This window comes from Argiope bruennichi, chromosome 5, assembly GCF_947563725.1.
Source record: "Argiope bruennichi chromosome 5, qqArgBrue1.1, whole genome shotgun sequence".
NCBI classification, from domain to species: Eukaryota; Metazoa; Arthropoda; class Arachnida; order Araneae; family Araneidae; genus Argiope; species Argiope bruennichi.
In genome coordinates, this window is record NC_079155.1 from 3133660 (window position 1) to 3159228 (window position 25569).

The 25569-nt window shown below is 32.4% G+C and overlaps 1 protein-coding gene across 1 annotated transcript; it reads left to right on the forward strand.

Annotated features, from left to right (window-relative positions):
* The first annotated feature begins 2368 nt into the window (after window positions 1-2368).
* On the forward strand, window positions 2369-12501 carry LOC129969024 (innexin shaking-B-like). The gene is made up of 3 exons (XM_056083423.1): window positions 2369-2668; window positions 5493-5774; window positions 11644-12501. Exons 1-3 carry the CDS (start codon window positions 2369-2371, stop codon window positions 12499-12501), a joined length of 1440 nt encoding a protein of 479 aa, XP_055939398.1.
* Window positions 12502-25569: the final 13068 nt, after the last annotated feature.

A 25569-nucleotide genomic window follows, 5' to 3' on the forward strand; every position in this document is an offset into this window, starting at 1 on the left:
GCAAATTCAGAACACTATATATTCAGAAACACCAAATTTATTTTCATGCCATTTTTTTCCATAAAACATTTCGAAATTAATTTGTTAAGAACATTTTTCTTCTTGTATTGAAATTGAAACCTAATATACGGTTTCTTCGAATCATCCATTCGTGCAATTTTTCCAGTGCTGAAGTTCTAATAAACAAACTTGCTTTTTTAGCTGTAAATCCAAACTAGAATGTTGACTGAAATTTTCAATATTATAATAATGTTTTCAGATTGGCATTCTATGTGTAAGTTTTTTGCACTAGAAGCCTGAAATTCAAAGAGATTTCTTTATTTATCATCTTACAAACTTTACTGAGAATTTTCCTATAATTCTTGCTGTTGTATAAAATAAAATCAATTAAAAAGAAGTCTGATTATAAAAAAAAAATGTTACAAATTTCAAAAGCATTTCCCCTTTTGTTGATAAAAAAATGTTTCTTATAGAGAGAATTCATATGTATGAGAGGAAAATCTTAGATAAAATTGTTATCTAAGGTTAAAGTCATAAAAATGTTAAGCTCTGTTTTAACGATTCCCAGTTTCACTTTTACAAAATGCGTCGAAGTATATGCAGTTTCCAATACAAAAATGGACTAAATTCGATTCTTAACAGATTTTCAGGACGATAGTTAATTTTAGAAAAATGTTGTTTAAAGACTTTTTTTTCTGTAGAGTTCTTCAAAAATAGATGGAATCTTAAAATGTATATTTTTAGGATGATTCGGCTGCGTTCAATTAATCATATTAAATACCAGTCACAGGCGAATTAAAATGATCGTATGTCAAAATCCCTGCACTTCAAAACATATGTACTTTGGAAAAATAACTGGACCATTAGCGATGTATGATTTTTCCAATACACAGAACAGCTAAATATAAAATAAAACAATCTGAGGAACATGTAACCTACCAGAACAAACATTTTGAATCAATAAAATGTATTGGCAAATATGCCAGGTAACATTTTGATACAACAGTGACAATATTTCTCATGTGGAAATCGAGCCCTTTGAATCTATAAAATGTTTTGGCAAATAAGCCAGAAAATATTTTTATATAACAGCGACAATATTTCTCTGAAAAGGATGCTAGATCCGTAGAGGGCTTTAGGCCCATCTCGCTGACATCTTTCGGTTACAAGTTCATAGAGAGGCTTGTCCTAGCCAGGTTGAACTTTTATTTGTCCTCAAATGGACTGCTTCCAAAGGAGCAATATGGCTTTAGAAAGGGACATAGTGCAATTGATCAGATGTTATTCTTTTGCTAGAATGTCAGGGATTCTCAAAACTGAAAACCAACCAACCACACTGCGGCTGTCCTTTTGGACATGAGTAGAGTTTTTTACAGGGTCCGGAGACAAACTTTATGATGTTCCGGTTTCCGAAACTTTATGATGTTTTTCATATTAAAGGGAGAGCCCTGTCTTGGATTTCTGACTTTTTGCAACACAGATCGATTAGAGTTAAATACAAAAGCACTTTGTCTGAGCCTTCCGGACTGAGACATGTACTACCTCAAGGGTCAGTACTGAGCCCATTATTGTTTTCACTATATATTGCTGGTATCGAAGAGATAATCAATAACTACTGTAACGTGGGGCTTTTTTCCGATCACATCATCTTGTGGCAATCTTGTTTAGAGAGAATTAGTTTATTTAGTTTATTTTTTATTTAGTTCTGACGTAGAGAGAATTGAATCTAACCTCAACTCTGCACTTACTGAGGTATGTGTGCTTTTTCTGAAATTCATAAACTTACTTTCAATACCTCAAAGTTCATTGGTTACTTTCTTTACTACCAATAGACATCTTTATAATTACCAACCAAATGTCTTTATGAATGGCAATTAAATTATGCAAAAAATAGCAAATACTTGGGTCACGTTCTTGATAAAGAGATATTGAACAACAGACATATAGGAGCTCTTGTAAATAAATGTAAGAAAGGACTCAACATACTTAAATATATTTCCGGAGAAACTGGGGGGGGGGGCAGAATGCTAATACATTGAGAATCACGTACATCTCTCTGATCAGACCAATTCTAGAATATGGTTCAACAATTTATTTTTGTGCCCCAAAAGCTAACTTAGACAAACTTGAAAGAGTGCAATTAAATTCTTCAAGAATAATTACTGGCCTTCGTAATAGCTGTCCTAATGACATTGAACTGTAAGAGAGTGATCTGCCACCTCTTTCTCTGAGAAGAAGTCACTGCCTTTCAAAATATTACAACTAGCTCTATAGCTACAATGATCAGCACAGAACTTCTGCTTACCTTCATTCTTGGCATAATAATAAGCGTTTAAAGAAACACAGCCTTTTTTCCCTCGCAAAAGAGATGGATCTACCTTCTGGAGATGTGGAACCACATTCCTTAAAGCCTTATTGGAATTTTAAGTTTGACCCTCATCGAATTCATTTCCATACTGATGTCTTGACCAAGATTAGCAAAAAGTCAGAGTTACCTGAATTTACTAGACAAATGTCTCTGGAAACAATTCATAGCATTCCATCTTCGGTTCTGAAAATGTACACTGATGACAGTAAAGGAGATAGTGGCGTTTCTATTAGTGGCGTGCACATTGAGACACCTGAAGGAATTACTGATATTTTATTTAGTAATCCTGTCAACTGTTCTGTATTCAGGTTCTAATTTATTGAAATCTATAAGGGACTTCAATTTATCGACCCGTCCTCTGAAATTGTCTTCGGAGACATTTGGATTTTAACGAATAGTCGTGCCTCTATACAGCACTTTTCTCATTGGACGAAAGTGGGGGACAAGATTGGCATGAATATCTTAGACCTTATTGCCAGGATCTCTGCAGAACACTCTATATACTTTCAGTGGGTCCCCACACATGTTGGTTTAAATTATAATGAGATAGCCGATAACTTAGCTAAGACAGCTTCAGCTGACATTTTTCATGGTGACGTAACACTAACTTATTTTGAAACTTCCTCTATCAAAAAGATGCAATATAGTGCATATAGCCCCACCTGCTCATCTTTGGTTCTTTGGTAAGAGTCTTGGTTGGTGTCACCGTCTGGATATCTCTAGAAAACAGAAAACTGCTCTCTCTCTCGTTTTTTGAGTGGACACATTACATCCCTCACTTTCCAATATGGCCGGATGATCTATGCTGAATGTCTTTGGTGCAAGGTAGATCAAGTCTCCTCCAATCATATTCTTAAATGTTTAAATTTTACTATTTTCGAGATTTTTAGGCATCCCCTTTTGTTTTTGGACTTTTTAGAGATCTTTGGTTTCATGGAGGTGGTATAGCGCACCTGGGATCAGGAACAACAACAAAACGATATTTCTCATGTGAAATCGAGCCATTTGAATCTATAAAATGTTTTGGCAAAAATGCCAGATAACATTTTAATATAACATTGACGATATTTCTCATGTATTGTTTACATCTGTTGTTATTGTTATCAACTTATTGTTTACATCTGTTGTTATTGTTATCAACTTATTGTTTACATCTGTTGTTAGACTAAAATTCCCCCATCCAAACATTTATTCCATCTTATGAATTACTACGGAAAGATTTGCAGTAAAAATCTCTTTTAATTAAAGCATCAGTGATAATAGGCAAGTAAACAACATGACAGAACAAAGTAACTTAGATCTTAATTCGAGGGCAGCTTCTAGATCAAAACCATCATAGGCTTGTTCTATTTTGATGAGAAATAGAAGTATCTTCCTAAAAGGTTAAACTTTGAGTTAAAAATATGTCAGATCACGGAATTGGGACAATAAGACAAACATTCAGCTAAACTCCGTCTGTACCTGAACATGGTTGGAACTGAATTGTAAAGGCAGCAAGAAAACTCTTTACGAATACGAAATCCCAAAGGATAAACTAAAGAATACAGAAATTCGAAACGCTACTGTATCTGATTTAAGAGCCTCTCTTTCCATTTAATGGTAATAAAACAAAAGAAAAATTAAAAAATGCAAAGTATTTATTTAAAAAAATTTCAATTGCCTTAAAATAAAGATATCAAATGTTAACATGAATAAGTATGTTTTGAACTTTGAGTCTTTAGCATAGCTGTGTACGATAGTTTGAAATATTTATGTAGAATGTTATTGAACGCGATCCTTTGTGACAGTTTATATTTATTATTAATTATCCATGTACTTTTTTTTCAAATCAAAGAAATTTTTTTTTTCATCGTGCCACAGATCTTTTCCTTTTTTTTATAAACAAAAATTAGTTTCTTTTATTTTCTTCCTAAGCAAATTAAGATCTATTCTGATGCCGTGAATCCAAGTTATCGTCGAATCGTCCGTACACCGTATCTCGATTACTTGTGTTTAATTGACATCAATGTTATTAGTTTGTTGTCTTCTGTAGTTATCTTTGTCCCATGACTTTTAAGCCTCCCAAATTTATTATATATACCTCTGATAATAATGTATTACTTTATCATCATGATAAACATTATCACGGAGCCTTCTTTTAGTGAAAAAATTGGTAGTAACTATTCGTGGTAATTTTGATTTCAGAAATACATTTTTATTATTTCATACTTTTAAAATTAAAAAAAAACAAACAAACTTTATTACCGGATTTACACTTGGCCAGTTAAAAGAAGGCAAGTAGGCAGCGCATGCGTAGAAAAGCTGAAAAATGCTGTTCGGTCGATGTCAAGTAATTGTCCCGACGGGACAACTACAAGCCTCTGCATTGTACTTTTTCTTACTGCGCATGCGTTTGTAGAATTTGGCGGAGTTTTTATTTGGCGTTAAAAAATTGATCACTTATCATAGATTAATTCCGCCATTTTTGCTCTTTCTGATGCAAGGTTGGGTTATTTTCACTTTAATTGCCATTTCTTTTCTATAGTTTTCCAAGTTTAGGTATGTTGACCTTCTTTTTATTTTACCATGTTTCTTTGTGTAAGTATCCATCATTTTAATACGATGCTCAGTGAAAAAAAAAAAAAAAATCAGATACGCCAAAACGGCAATTTATAGCCAAGCATGGAATGCCTGAATCCATCTTATTAAATCGTGACCCTTTCTACGCATACGCTACCTACTTGTTGTCTTATAACTGACCGAGTGCATACCTGGCATAACATTGCGTTTGTTTTTTTAATATAGTAGCACTATGCATTAAAATGTGAAACTAAATTAAAAAGAGACAGGTTTGTTGAAAGCAGCAATACAATTATTTAATTATGGAAACAGTTTCATAAAGATGTTGTATCAAAACTTTCATAACTTTTAAAATTTTAAAATTTTTGATATAAATTGAATAGATGTATGAGTTATTGTAAAAAATATTCAAAAATGAAATTTCATTATTTATTAGTAATAACAAAAAGTTTCGAACAAATTGAAAGTCATAAGAAGTTGGCAACTTCAAGCATTATATGATTATCTAACATTTATAAACATTCAAAGAATATTAATAATTAATTCGTCATTTTCCCCACCTTAGTTGATCAGATTTGAGCAAAGCAAGATGTTCACTGTAGTTCGGGGTATTTTTCAATCTGGTCTCTTACAAACAACGGAGATAAAGAATGATTACAAAACTTTTAGACTCCATTACACTTTTACAGTCGGACTTCTCCTGGCTTTCTTTGTAATTGTGACTACCAAGCAGTTTGTGGGCGAACCTATTGAGTGTGACGTCACTGAAGAGGGTTCAGCGGACTTAATCAACACCTACTGCTGGATTCACTCCACTTACATCATCCCCAAAGCCTTTTACAAAGTGGTAAGAAGGAGTTAATTTCGGCTAGTCTTAAGATTAATGTACTACCACTAAAGTTAAACTATTTAGGAGTAATTTCTTGTCAAATGTAATCGAAACAAATATTTATTGCTACCTAAAAGTTGTTCGTTTCTTACCATTTCTGGTAAAATTCCGCATTGGAAGGATAGAATCGCTTACTACTGTTCGTCAACGGATTCTGAGACGGCCACATTTCGAAGACTCCATTTCATTAAGGGGTGAGACGCGGAACGATAAGTGTATTTCCGGTATTCCCTTTGACCTTGGATTTCCTCTATTAGATACTAGTAAATGTAAACATCTCCTTTCATCTTTATTTTCATCCTTATTTTGACGGATTAATTATTTGACGGACCCATCCTAACGTATGCGTAAAAGCGCGGAGGGTTTTACAATCCGTTGCTGAACAGTACTTGGCACGATTTTCAACATTATCAACATGGAGCAATGTCCTATCTGGTTTCCTGGAGTTGAAACCACTCCAGAAGATACTATATGAGACTATGTTAGACAATTTTGGCATGTTTGGTACGTACATTAATCTTAAATCTTATCGTTTATTTTTTTTCAGGTTTTTATTACTGTTGAAGTTGAGAAACAGCTTTGATTTACAATCATTTTAACCAAAAAAAAAAAAAATGTTTGTTACTAAATTTTAGTTAAATGGCCGAATGTGGTGAGAACTGGAGCAATAGCGTTTCCAATCGTAAGGTTCCGATGAACGCTACAGCAAATTAACGGAGACAGAAAAAAAATCTATAAATGCTGTAAAATGGAATACATGAAAAAAAAATTAAATGAAAATAATGAAAGTAGGTAGACGGAATATGTACAGCAGGAAAAAAATCAAGGGAAATGAACAGGAAAGATCGAAATACAGTTACATAAGAAAATGGCGGCACTGTAACCGAAACAAAGCGCCACCGAAAAATTGCAAACCTCGCAAGACGCCAAATGACTGTATATTAAAGCTTAGCTGAAGTTGATTTTAATGTATCTATTTAGATCATTAAAGATGACAACAATGCCAAATCGCCAATTAGTAGGTGAATAGTTCAAAAAGGAAAACATTTGTAAAAAAAATGTATCTATAGGGTTGTTAGAAGAGCTACTCTATTCGCTTGTTTGGGTTACTATATTAACAACAGATGTAGATTTCAATCCAGATAATTATTAAATTTTGAGAAATATTTTTTACTATAACTATACCATCCATTGTGATATCAACTTGGCATAAATCAGCGAAGATAAAGAAAATTCCAATTGGTATGATTTACAACGAAAGGAAATTATTGTAAAATCGCCAAGGAAGGTAATTATTGCTGAAATATGTATTTTGCGTATTTGATGAGCATTTGATAACTTTAGCTGACAAAAAAAGTATTCATTGTCTCTTTAATTTGCTGAATTTTAAAGCGAAAACAAGGATATTTGATATTAGATTGATTCAAAAGTAACTTAGGTTTTTCTGCTTGCAGACTCTCACAGCTGATCCATGAAATGGGTTTATTTAATTCTGTTCATATTATATAATAGTGCAAAGTGCGGAATTTGCTCTTTAATATTATATGGTAGAAATTTCGTTTTGTTTCGTTATCTCAGAGTTTTATAATAATGAAAGAAAATTTGAGTAATATTGATTACTTTCTTATTACAGTGGCTCTCAGATTTAATCACCGAGATGCATCGATAAGATGGTTGTATTATGTATTAAGGATCATAACGATCTTTGAGTAGTCTTAAGATCACCCCTAATGTGATATGTGAGCACTTGATATTGCTGAATGAGTTAAAACTGTTATTTAATACTTTAGAAATTGCAAGAACATCAGCAAAGCATTTAGAAAGGGGATGGACCAGAAGCATTAAGCAAAATATTATTTCAAGACGTTTAGTCATTGAGATGAAAGTATTGGATATAAGGAAACTGAAGAGTCCATTGAGGCCACATTAAATAAGAACAGGCCAAAACATTGCAAAATATTTCAGTCTTGATCATTCAGTAGATACTTCCACCGAATTGAGAGGTATAAAAATCTTTCCAAGAGATGTAGGACCCCATGAATAGAACAAATAAAAATGGTTCGTGACTATGAAGACTTCTAAGTAAACAAATTGACTTATTCCTGCATAGTATTGTTAGGTATAACGAAAAGTAAATTCTGTGTAACAATCGATACTTCTTGCACCATAGATGAATGAACATCAAAGGATTTTTTTCAAAGCTAAAGTTGCATCGGAAGATGATTATGGCTGCAGTTTAATAATTAGAAAAAAGAGTTATCCTCTTCGGGTTTCTGAAAACTGCTGATATCACTACTTCTCAAAAACATTATCATGAAATAAGGAACATTTATTAAATATTGAACCAGTCTCTCTCTCTCTCTCTCTGTGTGCGTGCGCGTGTGCGTGCAGTATTTTGCGTTTTACAATATAAAGAAAATTGACTATGAATTTCGGTCGTCTTTCGTTTGATCAGTTATGTCAACCTTTTAATACAGATCCATTTTAGTTGCAAAAAGGCATACCAAATTTTATTCATTTATCTATATTGCTTCTTTTCGGATGATCGCTTTCACATACCTAGCGATAAAACTAGCCAATAGATGCAGGACTATTCATGGATGAGGTACAAATTGTAATCCACTTATACATTTCTGTGATAAAATTTTGTGCAAAACGTCATCCATCTCTTTGTTTGCATTTTTGAGTTATCCTATTCCCATGCTCAGGACAGGTACATATTTTCCAACGTATTTGGCCCAAACTGTCATAGAAATTTAAAAATGTGATGTTAAGATCTTATACTAGATTTTTCCTTCCAACTGCTTTCTCTTTTAGATGATCTTCTTAACGGGTAGAGAGATCAATAAATAGATAGACGTAATTCCATAAATAGTTTTTTTTTAAATCTAGAATTATCTATATCTAAATCAAGAAGTCTTTGTTTTAAAGATTACTATACTTTCTGTTTGTATACCTCGTATACTAAAAAGTAATAATAATAATAATAATAATTTCGTTATAGCATGCGTGGTAATAAATCCCATAAATGAAACAAAAAAAAGGTATTGTTTTAAAATACGCGTATTACATACGTGTGTGTGTCATTGTTCAGTATCTCTCTATATGTATACATACATACACAATGAGGCAATTGAAGATGAAATAATGAGATTAAGAATGTCGTTATCTCAAATCTTCCATATTAATTAATTACTTTATATTTTAATAAGAGTTGAAAATCTTAAAATATCTTAAAAGGTTGAATGAATGAATTGAAGAAAGAAAGACATAAAAATATGTGCAATTTATTTTTTCTTATATGTGGGACCTCTAAATGCTGACGAATTTTGAGTGCACTTATAGTTATAGAGTAACGGATACAGATTAAAATTTTAAACTGCATCTGACTAAAAAGACACCATTAGATTTCACTTGCCTTGATTAACCTTTATGGTCATTTTGTATAGTATACCATACATACAACTTTATAAAAATATACTACCACTATAAAATAAAAAATATATATAAAATATAATATATATAAAATATAATATATATAAAATATAAAAATATAAAATATAAAAAAATATATATAAAATATAAAATAAGCTAATTATATGCATTTTTTTGCTTTTCTTCAAAAAAGCAGTCTTGCCACGATAAGGGTTAATTCTACTTCGCTGTTCAAAATCTATCACATCTCCAATGTTGCCATTCATGAAATTCAGCACGGCAGAACTTCGGAAAGCAATTAAAACATATTTCATGCGTATTCTCTGTACTTTTTAGTTGTCTCCATATTTTTATCAGTATCTTATTTCTTTATTCCAAGATGAAGGCTGAAATCATATTGGTTGATTGATCAGGCTTAAATAATTGCGTTCTGATGGCTGCATTGACAGTTATATTCGAATTCATTTATCCCAAAGGAACTTGTATATTGGCAGCGTTTTTAAATAAAATTCCTATAGATATAGGAATAGGTATAGATACAGATACAAATATAGATACAGGTACAGATACAAATACAGATACAGATATACCAGGTGCGACATAAATTCGTGCAAACTTCAAGAAATCATAATAAAAAAAGTAATGCTCGAAAAAAATTGCGGTTTGCTGGAATATGTTCAGAGAGCCTTTGGATTTCGTTATTTCCATTAAAAAATGTATTTAAAAGTGACCGATAGATGGCGCTCACACGGTCATACCGAGACGGTTTAAGCAAATCAGGAAAACAGAGCACAGTAACATTATAGTACATTTTATTTTAAAACAAAAGATGCTCAACATGACCGCCACCACAATGTGTTAAGCAAGTAAGGCGCGTAACTATGCCTATTACAGCTGCATGTAACATGGCGGCATCGATGCCACTAACAGCCAATTGAATGGCATCTTTCAGTTCCATCAAAGTGGCAAAAGAACCCCGGTAGGCACGAGACTTCAGGTATCCCCACAACCAAAAGTCCGCTGGAGAAAGATCTGGCTATCGTGAAGGCCACTCATTCTTACATCCTCTGCTTATCACTCTGTCCCAGGTGAATGTGTCTAGGAGGAACGTCTTATCGGAACTAGTAACGTGGGGTGGGGCACCATCCTGCATGAAGGTGACGGAAGATAACGCACGTCTTTGCTGCAAAACAGGCATAACGTGGCCTCGCAAAAGCGTAAGATAGCGTTCTGCAGTGACGGAACAGATTTTCCAACCGGATACAGGACAACGCTCTTCAAAAGAAAGGGCCTAGAATGAAGGACACAGTGAAACCGCATCAAACAGTCACATGTGGAGAATGTAGTGGTTTGGTCCTATACGCATGAGGGTTTGATGCTGTCCAGATACTACTGTTTTGCGTATTGACGTCACTATGCAATGAAAAGTGGGCTTCATCTGTCCACATGATGTTCAGTAACCATTGTGGGTCACGTTCCATTTGTGCGAGCACCCATGTTGCAAGGGCTTGTCTTTTCTCGCAATCTGCTGGCAACAACTGGTGAAATGCCTCTATCTTGTAAGGATGCAGCTTCAAGATTTCGTGCAGAATGCGTCGTATCAACCTTTCCGGAATTCCTGTTATTGTACCTGCTTCACGTGCACTGGAACTCCCGTTGAAGTCTCGGCTGCCACATTTCTCATGACTCTTTGGACAACAGGGACGCGGTCAGCGCTGACGGATGGTCTGCCACTTCGTGGACGATCCTCTAATCTTCCCGTTTCCTCAAAACAGCGAAATAAATTCAATATCCCATTAAAAGAAATTGGGGTTTTCTTCGCTTTAATTCTTTTCACCGTCCGTAACTGTCGCAATGCTTTAGTCGTGGATTCACCGTTCTTATAGCACAGTTTAACCACTAATGCTCGATCCGGTAGCGATAGCATGCTACTGGCGTCGAATGACAGATCCATTTCCAGCCTTGTGTTTTATAGCTATACTGATTTGCATAAACAGTCTCAGTATGACGTGTGTGCGCCATAAATCGGTCATTTTTAAATACATTTTTTTAATGGAAATAACAAAATCCAAAGGCTCTCAGAACACATTTTGCAATCTCAATCTCATGAACTGCAATTTTTTCGAGCATTACTTTTTTTATTATGATTTTTTGAAGTTTGCACGAATTTATGCCGCACTCGTTAGATATAGATATAGATTTATTTCACTTTCCCAAAAGAGCCAGTAAGTTAAAAATTTTGGCATTTAAGGAAAATATAATAATCAATAGCAGTTTCTAGATTAAGAAAGGCAGTAATCACTGTCATTTGGAAACATACTGTTGTGCAATACGTTCGTGGTACATTTCATTTCTAAATTTCTGTGATAAAATCATTCTTTTCATTTCATAGGTAGGCATAGAAGTTCCTCATCCCGGCATAGATGGAACCCAAAATGCAAGAGAATTCCGCTTCCTTCGATACTATCAATGGATCTACTTCATGCTTTTCTTCCAAGCAGTTCTGTTCTACATTCCAAGATGGCTCTGGAAAGTGTGGGAAGCCGGGAAAATGAAGACTCTGACCAAAGATCTAGGAGATCCCTTGCTCCCCGACCTGGAACTAAAAGAAAAATTCGGTAGTTTAACTAAATATTTAATTCGAACCTGGACAGCTCATGATGCTTACGCTGTTCAGTACACTGTCTGCGAGTTCTTAGCTCTCTTCAATGTCATCGGACAAATGTTTCTTTTGGATACTTTCTTCGGTGGCAGTTTCTTAAAATATGGCCTCAGGGTCATCGAATTCCAGCTTTACGAAGCTCCTCGGCTAAGGGCCAACTCGACGGTTGACCTCAGGGGCGATCCGATGATTATGATGTTCCCTCGAGTCTCCAAGTGTGTGTTTCGGAAATACGGACAGTCATCGGCGATAGAAATCTACGATGTCCTCTGTGTCATGCCCATGAATATTGTCAATGAAAAGATTTACCTTTTTCAATGGTTTTGGTTCGTGATACTCATCGTTTTAACTAGTTTATCATTAATGATGGACATACTGTTGATTTTCTCCGTCGCTGTAAGAACTTACACTTTGCAAACTCACTTTCATTTGGTTGATAAAAGGGACATTCGAATACTGATGCGAAAAGGATCTTTCGGGGATTGGTTTGTCATTGATCTTATTGGACAAAATATAGATAATGTCCTTTTAAGAGACATCGTGGTTGAGCTAGCGAAAGCTCTGTCTGATAATTATAAGCTATTATGAGCGCAGTGTTGCGTTTCCTAGGCTCTGCATGTCCCTTTCTTTTTGTCAAATATTTTTATTTTAGAAAATGCGAGTTTAAAACGATGTTAAAACTGGCTTTAAAAAAATTAAGATATGAAATATTTTCGTAATATATCATATTTTTCTTTTGAGAAATGATGCTGTATTTTTTTTTTTCATTAGCTCATGGATTTGTAGTTTTAATGAGCTTAAATAAACTGTGTATTTCTATGAAAAAGTATTTTTAATTGTAGAAAATTTTATTCAGTTTACTCATAAAAGAAACTTGTCTCTTATAGTTCAGGATTTTAAGGGTGCCTATAAATTATAAATAAATAATTATTTTGAAGTAAAAGGAAGTGAATTCACTTTTACGTGCTTCAAGGAAAACTCTACATGTCAGTTTAATTCTGGAGTCCATTGTTCGTCTTTCAAAAACAAAAGAATGACATCAGAGCACAGAAGAAGACGATGAAAAATAACATACATTCTTCCACCTAACCTTTAGTTCGACTAAAATCGGCATTGAAAATTAAAAAAAAAAGGAATCCGTCTATTTCATTAATGCACTTAAAAGTAACATAGGCTCTACAAAAGAAATAAGAAATCAGATTCATTCTGAGCCCGCAATCTACATAATGATTTGAGTTTCGTACTCTAAAATTCAAACTTGATCCAGTAAATAAATAAAATGCAAAGAGTGTGGATTTCTAAATAGTTTCAGAAATAGGACGATTGAACGAAAAATGATTACGATGTTTTACAATTAATTGTTACTTTATTTTTTAATCGTTTAATGGTATTATTTGCATCATTCAATTTTTCCTTTTATATAATTGTCGTTATGTTTAAACGAAAATACTTCCTTATTTCTTCTTATTTATGTTGTAGGATACGTGGTAAAACAAGCAAGGACAAAAAAAACTTTTCTGCGGAAAATTAATTATCTCCTTTGAAATAAACTTATGAAGGTATATATGAGCGGGGGTGCAGGAAGTCATTTCAGAGAGCCAGTTCATAAATTATAGGAAATGAAAAAAAAATTAAAAGTCAATTCTTTAAACGAACTAATTTAATTAAAATTCACTCATCATCGATTATTCCACCTATGAAATTTTGATTCATAAGCAAATTCAAATATTCTGATTTTGTTGAAATTTAACAAGACTGGCAGCTACATAGAAATGAATGATCTTATTAGTCATTTAAAGAAACTTTTATTATTTGCCATTTTAATAATAGAAATGTCATCTCCTTATATTACTTATCAGAGAATTATTTTTGTTAGAAAATGCATTACACAATGTCTTTATTAATGGTGGAGTCAATTCTTTCTACATTAAAATGACATATATAAAACGAGGTTTTCATCTATTTGTTTCTACTTTTACAAATGAAATGAATGAAACATTTCTGTCAATTTGACAATCAAGATCCTTGACTCTATCTAAGACTGATCCTTGACTACGCAAGAAACTGAAAGCCAGATAAGATAAGAAAAATTTATAGTCTTCTCTATATTTTAAAAATTCCGTGCTCATTTATATTTAAAAATAGTTAAAACTCATGCATTAAAAGCTTCCATGATATCAAATCCTTGAAATGTAAAACTGAATTTTATTTACATTAAACCATTCTTATTTAAATATGAACTAACAAATTATTGAAAGGGAACTGGGGGGGGATCTATTTAATATATAATTTTATAATTGTTACTCGATTTTGAAAGATAACAATAAACATTTTATCAATATTTTTTTTCTGTTTCACAAATAACAATTCGATTCTAATTGTCAAGACATGTACAGCACAGCGTGGTTCATATTCGAATTCTAGCTCAGCAAAGACACTATTTTATTAAAATCGGCCTAAACAAGCAAAAAGGAAAGATAGTCTATAATGAATCACAGAGAAAAAAAAATGAAATCTGGCAAATTTAACCATTTTCCTTCCCTATAAAATATGATAATAACGGTTTGAAATATCATTTACAGAATATATTTATAATAATAAATTTGTTTATAATTCATAATCTATACCCGATTCTTCATATTCAAAGTCATACTGATATTTCTACGGTCTTTTATAAATTCTTAATTCTCACTTAATGAAAATTTAGAAATTGGAATCTTCATCAGTAATGACATCCTGAACATGGGGAATTCTAACAGTTCTAGAGTCTCTTTATTCTATTTGCATTTATTGCTACGATATAATATGTTTTGTAGAAGTCACTTAGGCATAATAATCACGATTTCTGCATAATAACCCGGATTATATAGAAGTATAATATTTCAAAGGTCAGCTCAGATGTCATCTCCGTCATCTGACCGCAGTTCAAAGGTCCGCAGAGGTCCGTCCCAAAATAGCCCTAGTGTTTCTTTAAAGCAGGACGTTAATATAATTAAACAAAACTAAACACAAATGATATACGAGTAGATGATATACACAAAGATCTCTGTGAAAATCTAAGCTCCAAAGGATGAACTAGATCCAATAGTCTCAATGTTGTTTTCGAAACTATTCTGTAGTAACCACAGGTTAACTTATATAAAATTATCTATTTATGTAATATATATATATATATATATAAAAGTTATATTTGCAGTCTTGGCGCATTTGCGTTTCAGAATAAAAATTTGTTAATTTAAGGTTGCTTTTCTGTCAGACAAAGCCAAGAAATGTTGCTTCATATATCACGGGATTAGCATTTTCTTCGATAAAAAAAATTTTAGAATATGGATGGATTCTACACATTCTACAAAAGTGGACACAAATAATTTTTTTGTATGAAATAGCCAACGCATTCTTTTTTTGTCCAACCATCTATGTTTCTTGCTACTATTAATAATTAAACTAGGAAAAAAATTTAATTGACTTTTGAACAATAAAGTTGAAAATTATCCACAAAAAGTGAACCGTATACGTACTACATGTGGTATCATCATCTAAATCACATCCTGACACTTCCGAAGAATCTAGTTTGATTAAGTCTGGAAACGCTATATATATATAAAATGAGATCTAACATGTCACTGTTTGTGAACTAGTTTTTTTTAAAAATATTTTTGAAATGAATTCATTTTTTCAGTAGTGTAATAAGCGATATAAAATATTAATTTTATATAATAATATGATATTAATTATAATTATAAACATTACATTATTGATTGTTAAAATATTAGTTAATAAATAACATAATGATTGATATAATGATTAATTTTTTTAAATATCTGTTACTAGGACTCTACTCGCTGTCATTATTTTCTTTCCTTGCTACCTTTTAAGTTATAATATCTGCAAACTCATTTCCTCTTATAACTGTATAGTCTTTAGTGCACATGGTTCAGTTCTAACGTCTCGTTTCAAAGCAACACTAGGGCTATTTTGGGACGGATCTCGTCATTTTGAGCCGCAGTCAGATGACGAGGACGACACATGGGCTGGCAACCCCTTTCTCCAAGCTTCCACACCATACCAGCTGGAGGACGTTTGGCCTCGGCAGATTTAGCGTGCAACAGACCCGTTTAGACGACGGTTATTCGATAGAATCGGTTTCGAAGCTGAGACCTTACCACCAGGCCACTGCGGCCCCTCCACATAATTTTGATTCTTATCTTAATGGTAAAAAAAAAAAAAGAAAAATTCTAATTTTTTTCAAATAATTTTTTGATTTAAATCAATCAAACATAAAGTAACATTAAGAGCCACTTGAGTTCGTGTATATATCATAGTTAATATTTATTATATAAATTGATATTTTCCAGTACCCGTAAAATTGCAAATGCCTCTATTACTGATATGCTTGTCTCGTTGCTACGTTTAATATTAAATTCCACATGAGATTCCTTGAGAATCGTTCCAGGCTGCAGCGCTGTCCACTCTATTATCCATCTTACTTCCATTAGTGTAAACTCTCATTTTTCCCCTTTTTTTTGGTATAGGATTACTGAGGGTAATCGGAAATAAAAAATAGTTGGGAACAATAATTACAGTTTGCACTGGTGAAGCCTTACCATGCTGGGAAACATGTGCCTTCTTAATGGTATTTTAGAGGAAGACGAGAAAGAAATCGTTTTTCAGCATTATTTTCTAACGTTTATTTGCTTAGTGATAATCGGAATTTAAAAAAAAGAGAAACCAAAACTTCTCTGATACCGAATTTTCCAAAAATAGATTCTTATTTATACCTGAGAATTTTCATACTGATGTAAATAGAAGCGTGCCTTTAATTTAAAAAGAACTATATTTTTATGTATTTTGAATAATTTATTTTATAATAACTGATAATGTGTCAAAGAACGCTGTAATGAACTATCCTGCCAATAATATTTATTTTTATAGCGAATTAACAACTGATATTTTTTTAAGAATCCTAAATCACATGCGAAAGCTGGTTATAAGTTAGCGTTTAATATTGAGAAAATTTTCGGAAAATGTGAATATTTTTTTTAATTCTCTAAATTAAATATTTTACATCAGATATATTAAAAGAATTTCTTTTAAACGACAACTGGGGATTCCCTTCGATGATGAAGAAGATTTTATTTCTTTGTATATCCATCATCGAAAATGGGACTATAAATAAATAACAATAGAAAGTCATCCAAAACAAAATAAAATATTAGATTTTTATACTTAAAATTTAAAAATTTCGGATTTTGAAGTTCAATTTATCACCATTGCGATTTTCGTACGTAACATTTTATGATTAAAAGTACAATAGATTTGTCTAAACACTACAGACTGAATCATATACAAACTCTATTTCTTGTATATAAATAATACTTATATATATATATATATATATATATATATATATATATATATATATATATATATATATATATATATATATATATATATATATATATATACTTTTTAGTTGCAATACCGAAATAATTTATTTATAATTTAGTTTCGATAATGTCGTTAATGCTTATATTTTTGATTACTTATATATATATATATATATATTATATTATTTCGTTGTCACATTAAATATTTTTGTTTTTGAGCTTAAAACGCTATAACGGACAAAAAAATAAAAAGGCCTTTAATAATTTTAATCTTTTTTTAAAATACTAGTTGACCCGGCAAACGTTGTTCTGCCTTATAAATTATTTCTATTGAATATTTTGGTTGTTAACGAATATATTGTAAGTGTGTAGGGATGGGATCTATGACAGAAAGAGGAATGGAGCGCTGTAGACGATGATCGCCGATAAAAACTAAAAAACACCAACCATTCTTTTTTTCAATACAATGTATTTCATTAACGTAACAAACATATACATTGTTTGATCTCTTAAAAGTTAAACGTAAAGTGAAAAAAGTAATATATTTTTTGTCCTAAAGTATAGAAAGGAAATAAAGAAAATCAATATTCATTTTGAAGAGCAATTGAGTGTGCGATATTTTTTCTCAGTCCGTCTTTAGCCAATACAAATAAGCTTGATAGTTTGCCCACGCGAGAACATGCCACGTGTGAAAAACATGGTGTGCCCAAATCTAATTCGCAAACAGAGATAGTTTGGCCTCGCGACTTACTGTCATTTCGAATGCCAATCTAATAAGAAATTGAACGCCTTTGAATTCAATTGCCACGTCTGTGAGAATCATTGGAATTCGTGGCAGCAAAACATTTTCTGCTCGGAATTTGCCATTCAAAATGGTGACTTCGATAATGTTTATCATCAATTTTTTAATGACCAATCACGTGCTATTGCACAAACATGGTGGGTTCAAATACCGATGTAAAATAACCGGAGATCCAGCTTTCAGTCGTAGAAAGTGTGGTGACATGCCTGGCAAATCTAGTGAGTTCAAAAACTTTGTTGGACAATTTACAGCTTCGTTAGCATTGCAAACTGTATCGATCAATTTGTATGATACCAAGTCGCCTGGCAATGACTGCTGTATCTTGAAGTTTAAATTGTCGACGTCCACATTTTTTGCTGCCAAAATGGCTCTTTCTGCCAGTCACGCATGATTCATGTATTATGTGAGTATATTAAATATGCGGAAAAATGCGGTCAATGGGAGCATTTTGCGAATCAACGATAGTGCAGAAGTTAGTGGTCAATTTTATGCATCCAGTATTTTCATAGACAGCAACTTTTCCATCACCGATATCTAACAGTTTGTCCGAGAATATGTCGGCAGATGGATCTTGTAGCATTTGGACGCGCGTGTTTATTTTTAGCTGGACTTTTTCAACATTACGTCACATTGGCGATGATTTCAAGCAAGCGTTGATCTCCTCAGTGCACGGTGAACGTGGATAGGAACACCCTCATTACCTTGCGTTGTGAAATATACTTGACGACCTATTCTCATACCTGACAAATACACATAAAAAATTTCATGAAAATCGGTCGAGTCGTTTTGGAGGAGTTCGAACACAAACACCGTGACATGAGATTTTTACATTTAATATTATTTTATTGGCTAAATCTTGAAATTTAAATGCTACACGTAATCATTTTTTCTAAATTTAAGTAATCTTTGCCATTTAAGCCGATTTAACGTGTCTGAGAAAAACAGTAAAAAATGACCTTAATGTTTTTTGTAGTTAAAACTTCCATTAAAAGCATATGATTAATATAACCAATAATAGATACTTTACGCAGATTAAATGCAGAAACTGCGACTGAAGTAAATAAAAACATTCATTAACTAAATCTTTTCTGACTTTATTCAGCTACGTAAAGTGCAAAAGAGTGTAAAAATCTTAAAAGAGAATTAAAAACATCTCAGACATTTTTTCCCTCTTGTTTGGAGTTCTTTTTCTTCTCAAACTGCCTCTTTTTGCATACAAAATTTTCTTTCTTTCCGGCTTGTTTTCTCTAGTACCGACATAAAAGTTGCGGCTTTTCTTGAGTTTTTAGAAAGAGTTGGATGTAGTTTCTTAATGATAGCAGAACGCATTAGTGCAGGGAAAAAAAATGTTCTTTTTCTTCTTTTTCATTTGCGATTATTACCTTTGAAATACCCAAGGTGTAAGAAAAAGTCACAAGAAAGGCAAAGGAAGACGACAAGCTGTGAAATGATCTTTTATTTTATTTTCAGAACTTTTCAACTTCACTCGTTCCTTCATTTGGGTCCATGAGTTACAAAAGGCTGAAGCAGAAAAAAAAAATCATAAGTACGAAAGTACACGACGACAAATCATAAGAAAAGCGCTCGCTTTTTACGAATCTCGCATTTTTGAATCTCTGATGATTTTAAATTCGCGATTGCAGACCCATGGCTTTCAGTATTTTTTACTCTCCAATTCACCTTCATATTTCTCTTTCTCTGCGTGAACTCTTTAGTTATTTTTTTTATCATTATTTATATGCAACGCCCAAAACATTTTACTACAAAATTGAATGCAGCTTACTTGCAATCTAACATTAACGATTCCCATTAAATTTACCAAATAATTTGCCTTGCATTTTTACCTTCAGTGAGACAAAATAGATAATAGATTATATAAATGAAAAATATAACGTATTTTTTTAGACGAGTTTAGCAAATTAGGTTTAACTGATTAATATTTCTTTTGGATGGTTTTATTCATCCAGGTAACATTTCTGTGATGCATCCTTGTTTTATTCTGACTTATGTTCTTTTAACATTCTTGCACATTGAATTTTGAGTCTAACATTCTTGCATTTCTACATTCTTGCACATTGAATAGTGTGCTGTCTATTTCGTTTGGCTATTTCTTAATCTTATAAACTACGCCTTTTCAAAGCCTTTCTACAACACACTTTCCTCTAACCTAATTTTAAAAAGTGGGAAAAAAATTTCAATCAACATTATTTCTCTCTTGCGTGGTTTAAAAGCTATACAAATATCTGAGCAATGGTATGTATAGTAACAACTTGTAGGAAAAAAAAAAAATGAATCTTTTAGAATAAAATATTTCGATTAATATAATGGCATCTGGAATGTCTAATATAATTTTGAAAAACAATGTCATCAAGAAAATTCATGACTTACTAGCTGAAATCCAACAATCTAAGAGGATACCAACTTTCCTACTAAAAACATAAAATAGATGTTAAGATAATATTGAAGGAATGTCAAAGAACTCTTAGAAAGAATGTATTCTTGGTTAGTGGGCTTACTATATTCCCCCATAAAGTTGTTTTCCTCCCTTTCTTTCACATAAATTCGTAGGCCTTGAAATCATGAACCATGAAGTTGCGAATAGGAGAGGTTACGTATGCTTCACATGGCATTGAAGAACAATAATTATGAAATATAAATCTTTGGTGCGAATCTGCTATTTTCACTAAATCTACCGTGTTGTAGTCACAAGATAACATTTAAAATTTCATTGATGTAAGTCATTGTGTTACAGGCGTACGAAAGTACTGACCGACTGAATATCAACACTAGGACTATTTTGGGACGGACCTCGTCATTTTGAATCGCGGTCAGATGACGAAGACGACACCTGAGCTGACACCCCCTTTCTAAGCTTCCATACCACACCAGCAGGAGGACGTTTGGCCCCAATGATTTAACCTGCACCGGATCCGCTTACACGACGGTTCTTCAGTACAATCGGGTCTCGAACCCGAAACTCTCCGGTGCTGAAGCTGAGACCTTGCCACCAGGGCACCTCAGTCACAGATCATAATATAGTGGCCTTTTCCACATCGGTAAGTTCTTATTCCGCTTATTTGACTCAAATTAGCTTCACTGCTCAAATCCATTGTAGATAATTAAATCCAGTTCTAAAAGTCAATACTTATTTTATTATTAGTTATTTGTGCATATATCATTTTTATTTAATTTGCATTTGTGAATAATGAAGCTGAAATTTTAATTATTCACATTTGCTTTACTAATGCATCTCAAATAATATAATGTTAAAATAAAATTCCTTTCTATTTTAAAATGAAGTATTACATATGGTAACAGTAAACTAAGCAGTTTCCATGAAGCTTAACTGCTAAAAAATTAAAATATCTTAAAATAGTTATTATAGTCCTAATCTACTGCAAATGTAACTTAGTTTAAAATCATTTCTTTTTTTTTTGTTCACATTGTGATAGTTTTGCTACAAAGCATCCATTTATAACGAAAAGAAATATAAAACATGACTACGCGGATTCAGACATTTTAAATTGGTAAATCATAGAACGTTTTTATTAAATTGAAGCAACTTCTATCTTTAAGCAAAGATCTACGTAAAAATATAGGATAAAATTTCTAAAGACCATTGTCTAATATTCACAACTGAGAAAGAAAGACTTTGAAAAGCTGTGTTATTATTTTCGCTTGAGAAAAGGTACAAAACATTTCCATGCGTATTCAATAGAATATCAAAGTATCTAAATTCTGGCTTTTAAGAAGGCTTAAAGAAGGCACTTTTCATGGAAATGAAGATATTTTTTTCACTTCAGGAGCCCCCTACTTTTGCAGATTGGATGACAGTATATGTAATCAATGGCATACTGTATTTGAATGGCTCTTTCTGACTTTGAAATCCGTTTTTTTTTTCACTGCTTGATTTCGTTCTTAGATTTCTCACTTCTTACAATCATTCATTTCAGGTAATAAAATGCAGTGTCTGGTGTTCCACGTTTACTTAAGGAGATCCACGTGAAGTAAAAAACAAGAAAAAGTACAAGAGTGTTTGAAATGAATAATTACCATTGACTAGCTTTTGACTAGCGGGAGTGGTCTCCCCGATACCTTCTCGCACACTCTCCAATAAATACGTTATAACAACAAAAGGCCTTGCGTGGCTTTCGTATACAGTCTATATTTATAAAACGCTGATGTACGTGGCACAGAAAGCGAGCACCATCACACTACTTCATTCATTGAACATTTTTACAGCTGTGCTTAATCAAACGTTTTGCTTAACTAATGAATGGCGCTGTAAAATAGGAATAGAAGTGTCTGGATATAGTTTGGCATATCACCATCAGAGGAAAGAAGATATAAAATAAATCGAGAAACAGGCTCCAGACGAAAAGTTGAATCAAGAACAAATACAGGCTTTACCACGGACAGATAAGCAACCGTGTTAAGACGTAAGATGAATGCACGCTTTCTCGCCAAGCAACTCAAAATCGTGCTCATTGTCCAAGAAACTCTTCAAAAGTCTGCCATTCTGGGTGTATTCCATAAATACTAACAAACGACTCTTTAAGTTGCAATGAAAAAATTGCCATAAATATATTAAACAAAAAAATCTCTCCAATTTTTCTTCTAATTTTGGCTCTTCGATATTCATTTTAAGTTTACCGTCATCATGATGACTTGCATACGGAAACGGATGCTCGTATCTTCCAAAACAATTATCATATAAAAATGCATTCTCTATTACCTTAACTACCTTTTTAATTATATAAGTTTCATTTTCTTAAAATTTTTCATTTAACTTTAATAATATTTTTAATTCTATTTCATACACTGTCTGAAGCAATGTTCTTTTGCCAGTCAGTAGAGCCATGCGAAGAGCCATTCGTTTCAAAGTTTATTTCGTAGCACATGCACTTTGTAATTTGCAGTAAATTGTTTTTATTGCATTCATGTGTCTCATTCAATTACAATGTTAAATATTTCTTTAAAGAAATAATCCCATATTATTAGAATAACAACCTAAAAATATCAATAATGTGGGCGAACAAAGGGTCGCTAAAGGCGACTGGTAGTCATGAAATATTATTAAACTATAGCGTGAATTTAGCCTTTTCATTGAATCTGTCTTATGATCCTTGACATTTTGGCTGTTAATGCGGTTAATAGAATCTGAAAATCGCATTTTGCTTTAGACACGTTTTTTTTAATACATTGAGACAAAAATATGACAAAACTATACTTGTTGTCAAAAAATCCTAAGCCAAAGACAATGCGTTTTTCATCTATTTAAATGTTTCTGACCAAATGGTCAATCCCTCTCTGGATTTGACTCCCAAATCTGATAAATGTCTATACTTATAGATGTTCAATATGTGGGCCACATTTTGTCTATCTAGCTCTTTTCTGTTTGTATTTTCCGTGTTGACTTACATTCGAAGAGAAGGATAGACAGACTTCCTCAGGGTATATTTTGCCTAAAATTTGATTGATATGTACAAATGTTTTGTAAAGATCCCATACCAAATTTCACCTGTCTAGCTTAAGGCATTGTCACAGACAGATAGGTGGACATTTTCCTAAACTGGGTTTTTCGAACTCATGGAGGTCTAAAACACAGAGATTCATCAGAATTTTTTAACGATTCCGGTACTTTCTTTATACTTCGTATACATAAAGTCAAAATCAACTCTTTGGATAAAGTAACACACAAACCGATTCAAATCTGTCAGAGCTCCTCCAACTTCTGAAATGACTGGAAGATGGTCACTCGCTCTGGGAGCACAACTTTGTAATATTATTTGTTGGCAGTGCAACAAACTCTAAACGTATTTAATTTTTGGATGATAATCGGGGAAAATCTGATGCCAAGAACCTTTTTAAAACCTTTTTGACATTCCCTTACTCTTAAATTTGTAAACTTTTTGATGAACCTAAGGTATGTTTCCCACCATTATGTCTATAGATTTATGCAGAGTGAGAGATATGTGATATATTCTGTAAAGTTCTAAGTTATTATGAGGCATCTAACTGTCATACATGTTACCTGCTGGCCGAAGTTTAGGGCGAGAGTTTCTTTACACGAAAAGAAATCGCAGGAGAACGGCTAGCAAATACTATCATAATAACAGTATGCATATTTAATTATATTTTAAGAAAAGTGACCAAGCAATGGTATTAAAAATAACGATATCGGTCTTGAAAATCATCTAAAAATATATAACAAATTTCACATCTCACTTTAATTCTTTAATCTTTCTCACCAAATCTAGCATTTCAGCTCATTTTATTTACCCATATATGAAATATAAAAAATAAATGCGCTGTAATCGTCAATTTTTTTTTTACCTCAAGATTTTAATGAATCCTCAAATACATTTTTATAAAATTTCTAAGAAAAAATTCTTTTTCATAAATAAAATCCTGTAATGTAAGTATTTGTTTTTTAAATTGCTCTAAATATTAATTTAAGCACACGCATGTCGTCTCTGTAACAAAATGTTGCCAAATATGAACATAAATATTTGGGTGCCATGGATTTTCGTCCTAAGAATTATAAAAGCTCAAACACTTCTCCAACAAAATACTCATCTAAAACCGATTAGCATGTGCCCCCCCCCACCCTTCCAACTTGAATCGATCTGTTACAGAAGCAAAGTTCTACGTTAACATAAAACGCATGTGGATAGTTTCGCTGCAAAGTCTTATTTTTTTTAGATTGCGGAAGTTAAGGAATAAAAAAATTATTTTCGGTGTTTATTTACATAAATATTCTAATTTAAACGAGTGCAGGTGTATGTAGGTTGAAAAACAATAGCTAAACTTATTGTCATTAAAATTTTAAAGATATTAAGATCATCATATGAAACTCTATCCTTCCTAATTTTTTAAATCTGGATTTCGTCAATATGAATGACTCAATTCTACTTTTTTTGTATGCGGAAGCATTTAGTTTAATTTGATTCAATTTAAATTTGTTGTATGAAAATCCCGTTCTGAAACAGGACAGGAACTGCTTTGAGGAGAGTCTTATTTTGGAGGCATAATCTGATGATCTGCGCATTGACGGATAATAACTACTACTTTTATTTCAGTTCGATGCTGATTGATTATCTACACAGCATACGTATTATATCGTAATGCCAATAGTACATTTAAAATTTGATGAATACGAATTAGTATCTGGAAATATTATTTTTTATCGAATGTAACTCACCAAAATATCTTCGTTATTTCCAATAAATTAAAATATTTGAGTATCAAATTTGTGCAAAATGGCAGGAAATATTATGCTTAATGGGGAACAATCTTTCATTTAAATATAATAATTGCTTTTTAATAAAATATCTAATGAAAGATGCATTTTAATTTAAAATGCAATATTTTTAAACTGAAAGTTCATTTTTAGTGTGAATATTTTGAAATGTAAATTATTTCGTCATTTTTGATTTTACAATTTCTTTTCTCTATTTCTACCTA

Excerpts from the sequence above, each read along its gene's own strand:
- LOC129969024 (XM_056083423.1), top strand. The coding sequence starts at position 2,369 with ATGGATCTACCTTCTGGAGATGTGGAACCACATTCCTTAAAGCCTTAT. Across the intron at positions 2,669-5,492 it reads GTAATCCTGTCAACTGTTCT|TTGATCAGATTTGAGCAAAG; the intron begins GTATTCAGGTTC and ends TCCCCACCTTAG. Across the intron at positions 5,775-11,643 it reads CCAAAGCCTTTTACAAAGTG|GTAGGCATAGAAGTTCCTCA; the intron begins GTAAGAAGGAGT and ends TTCATTTCATAG.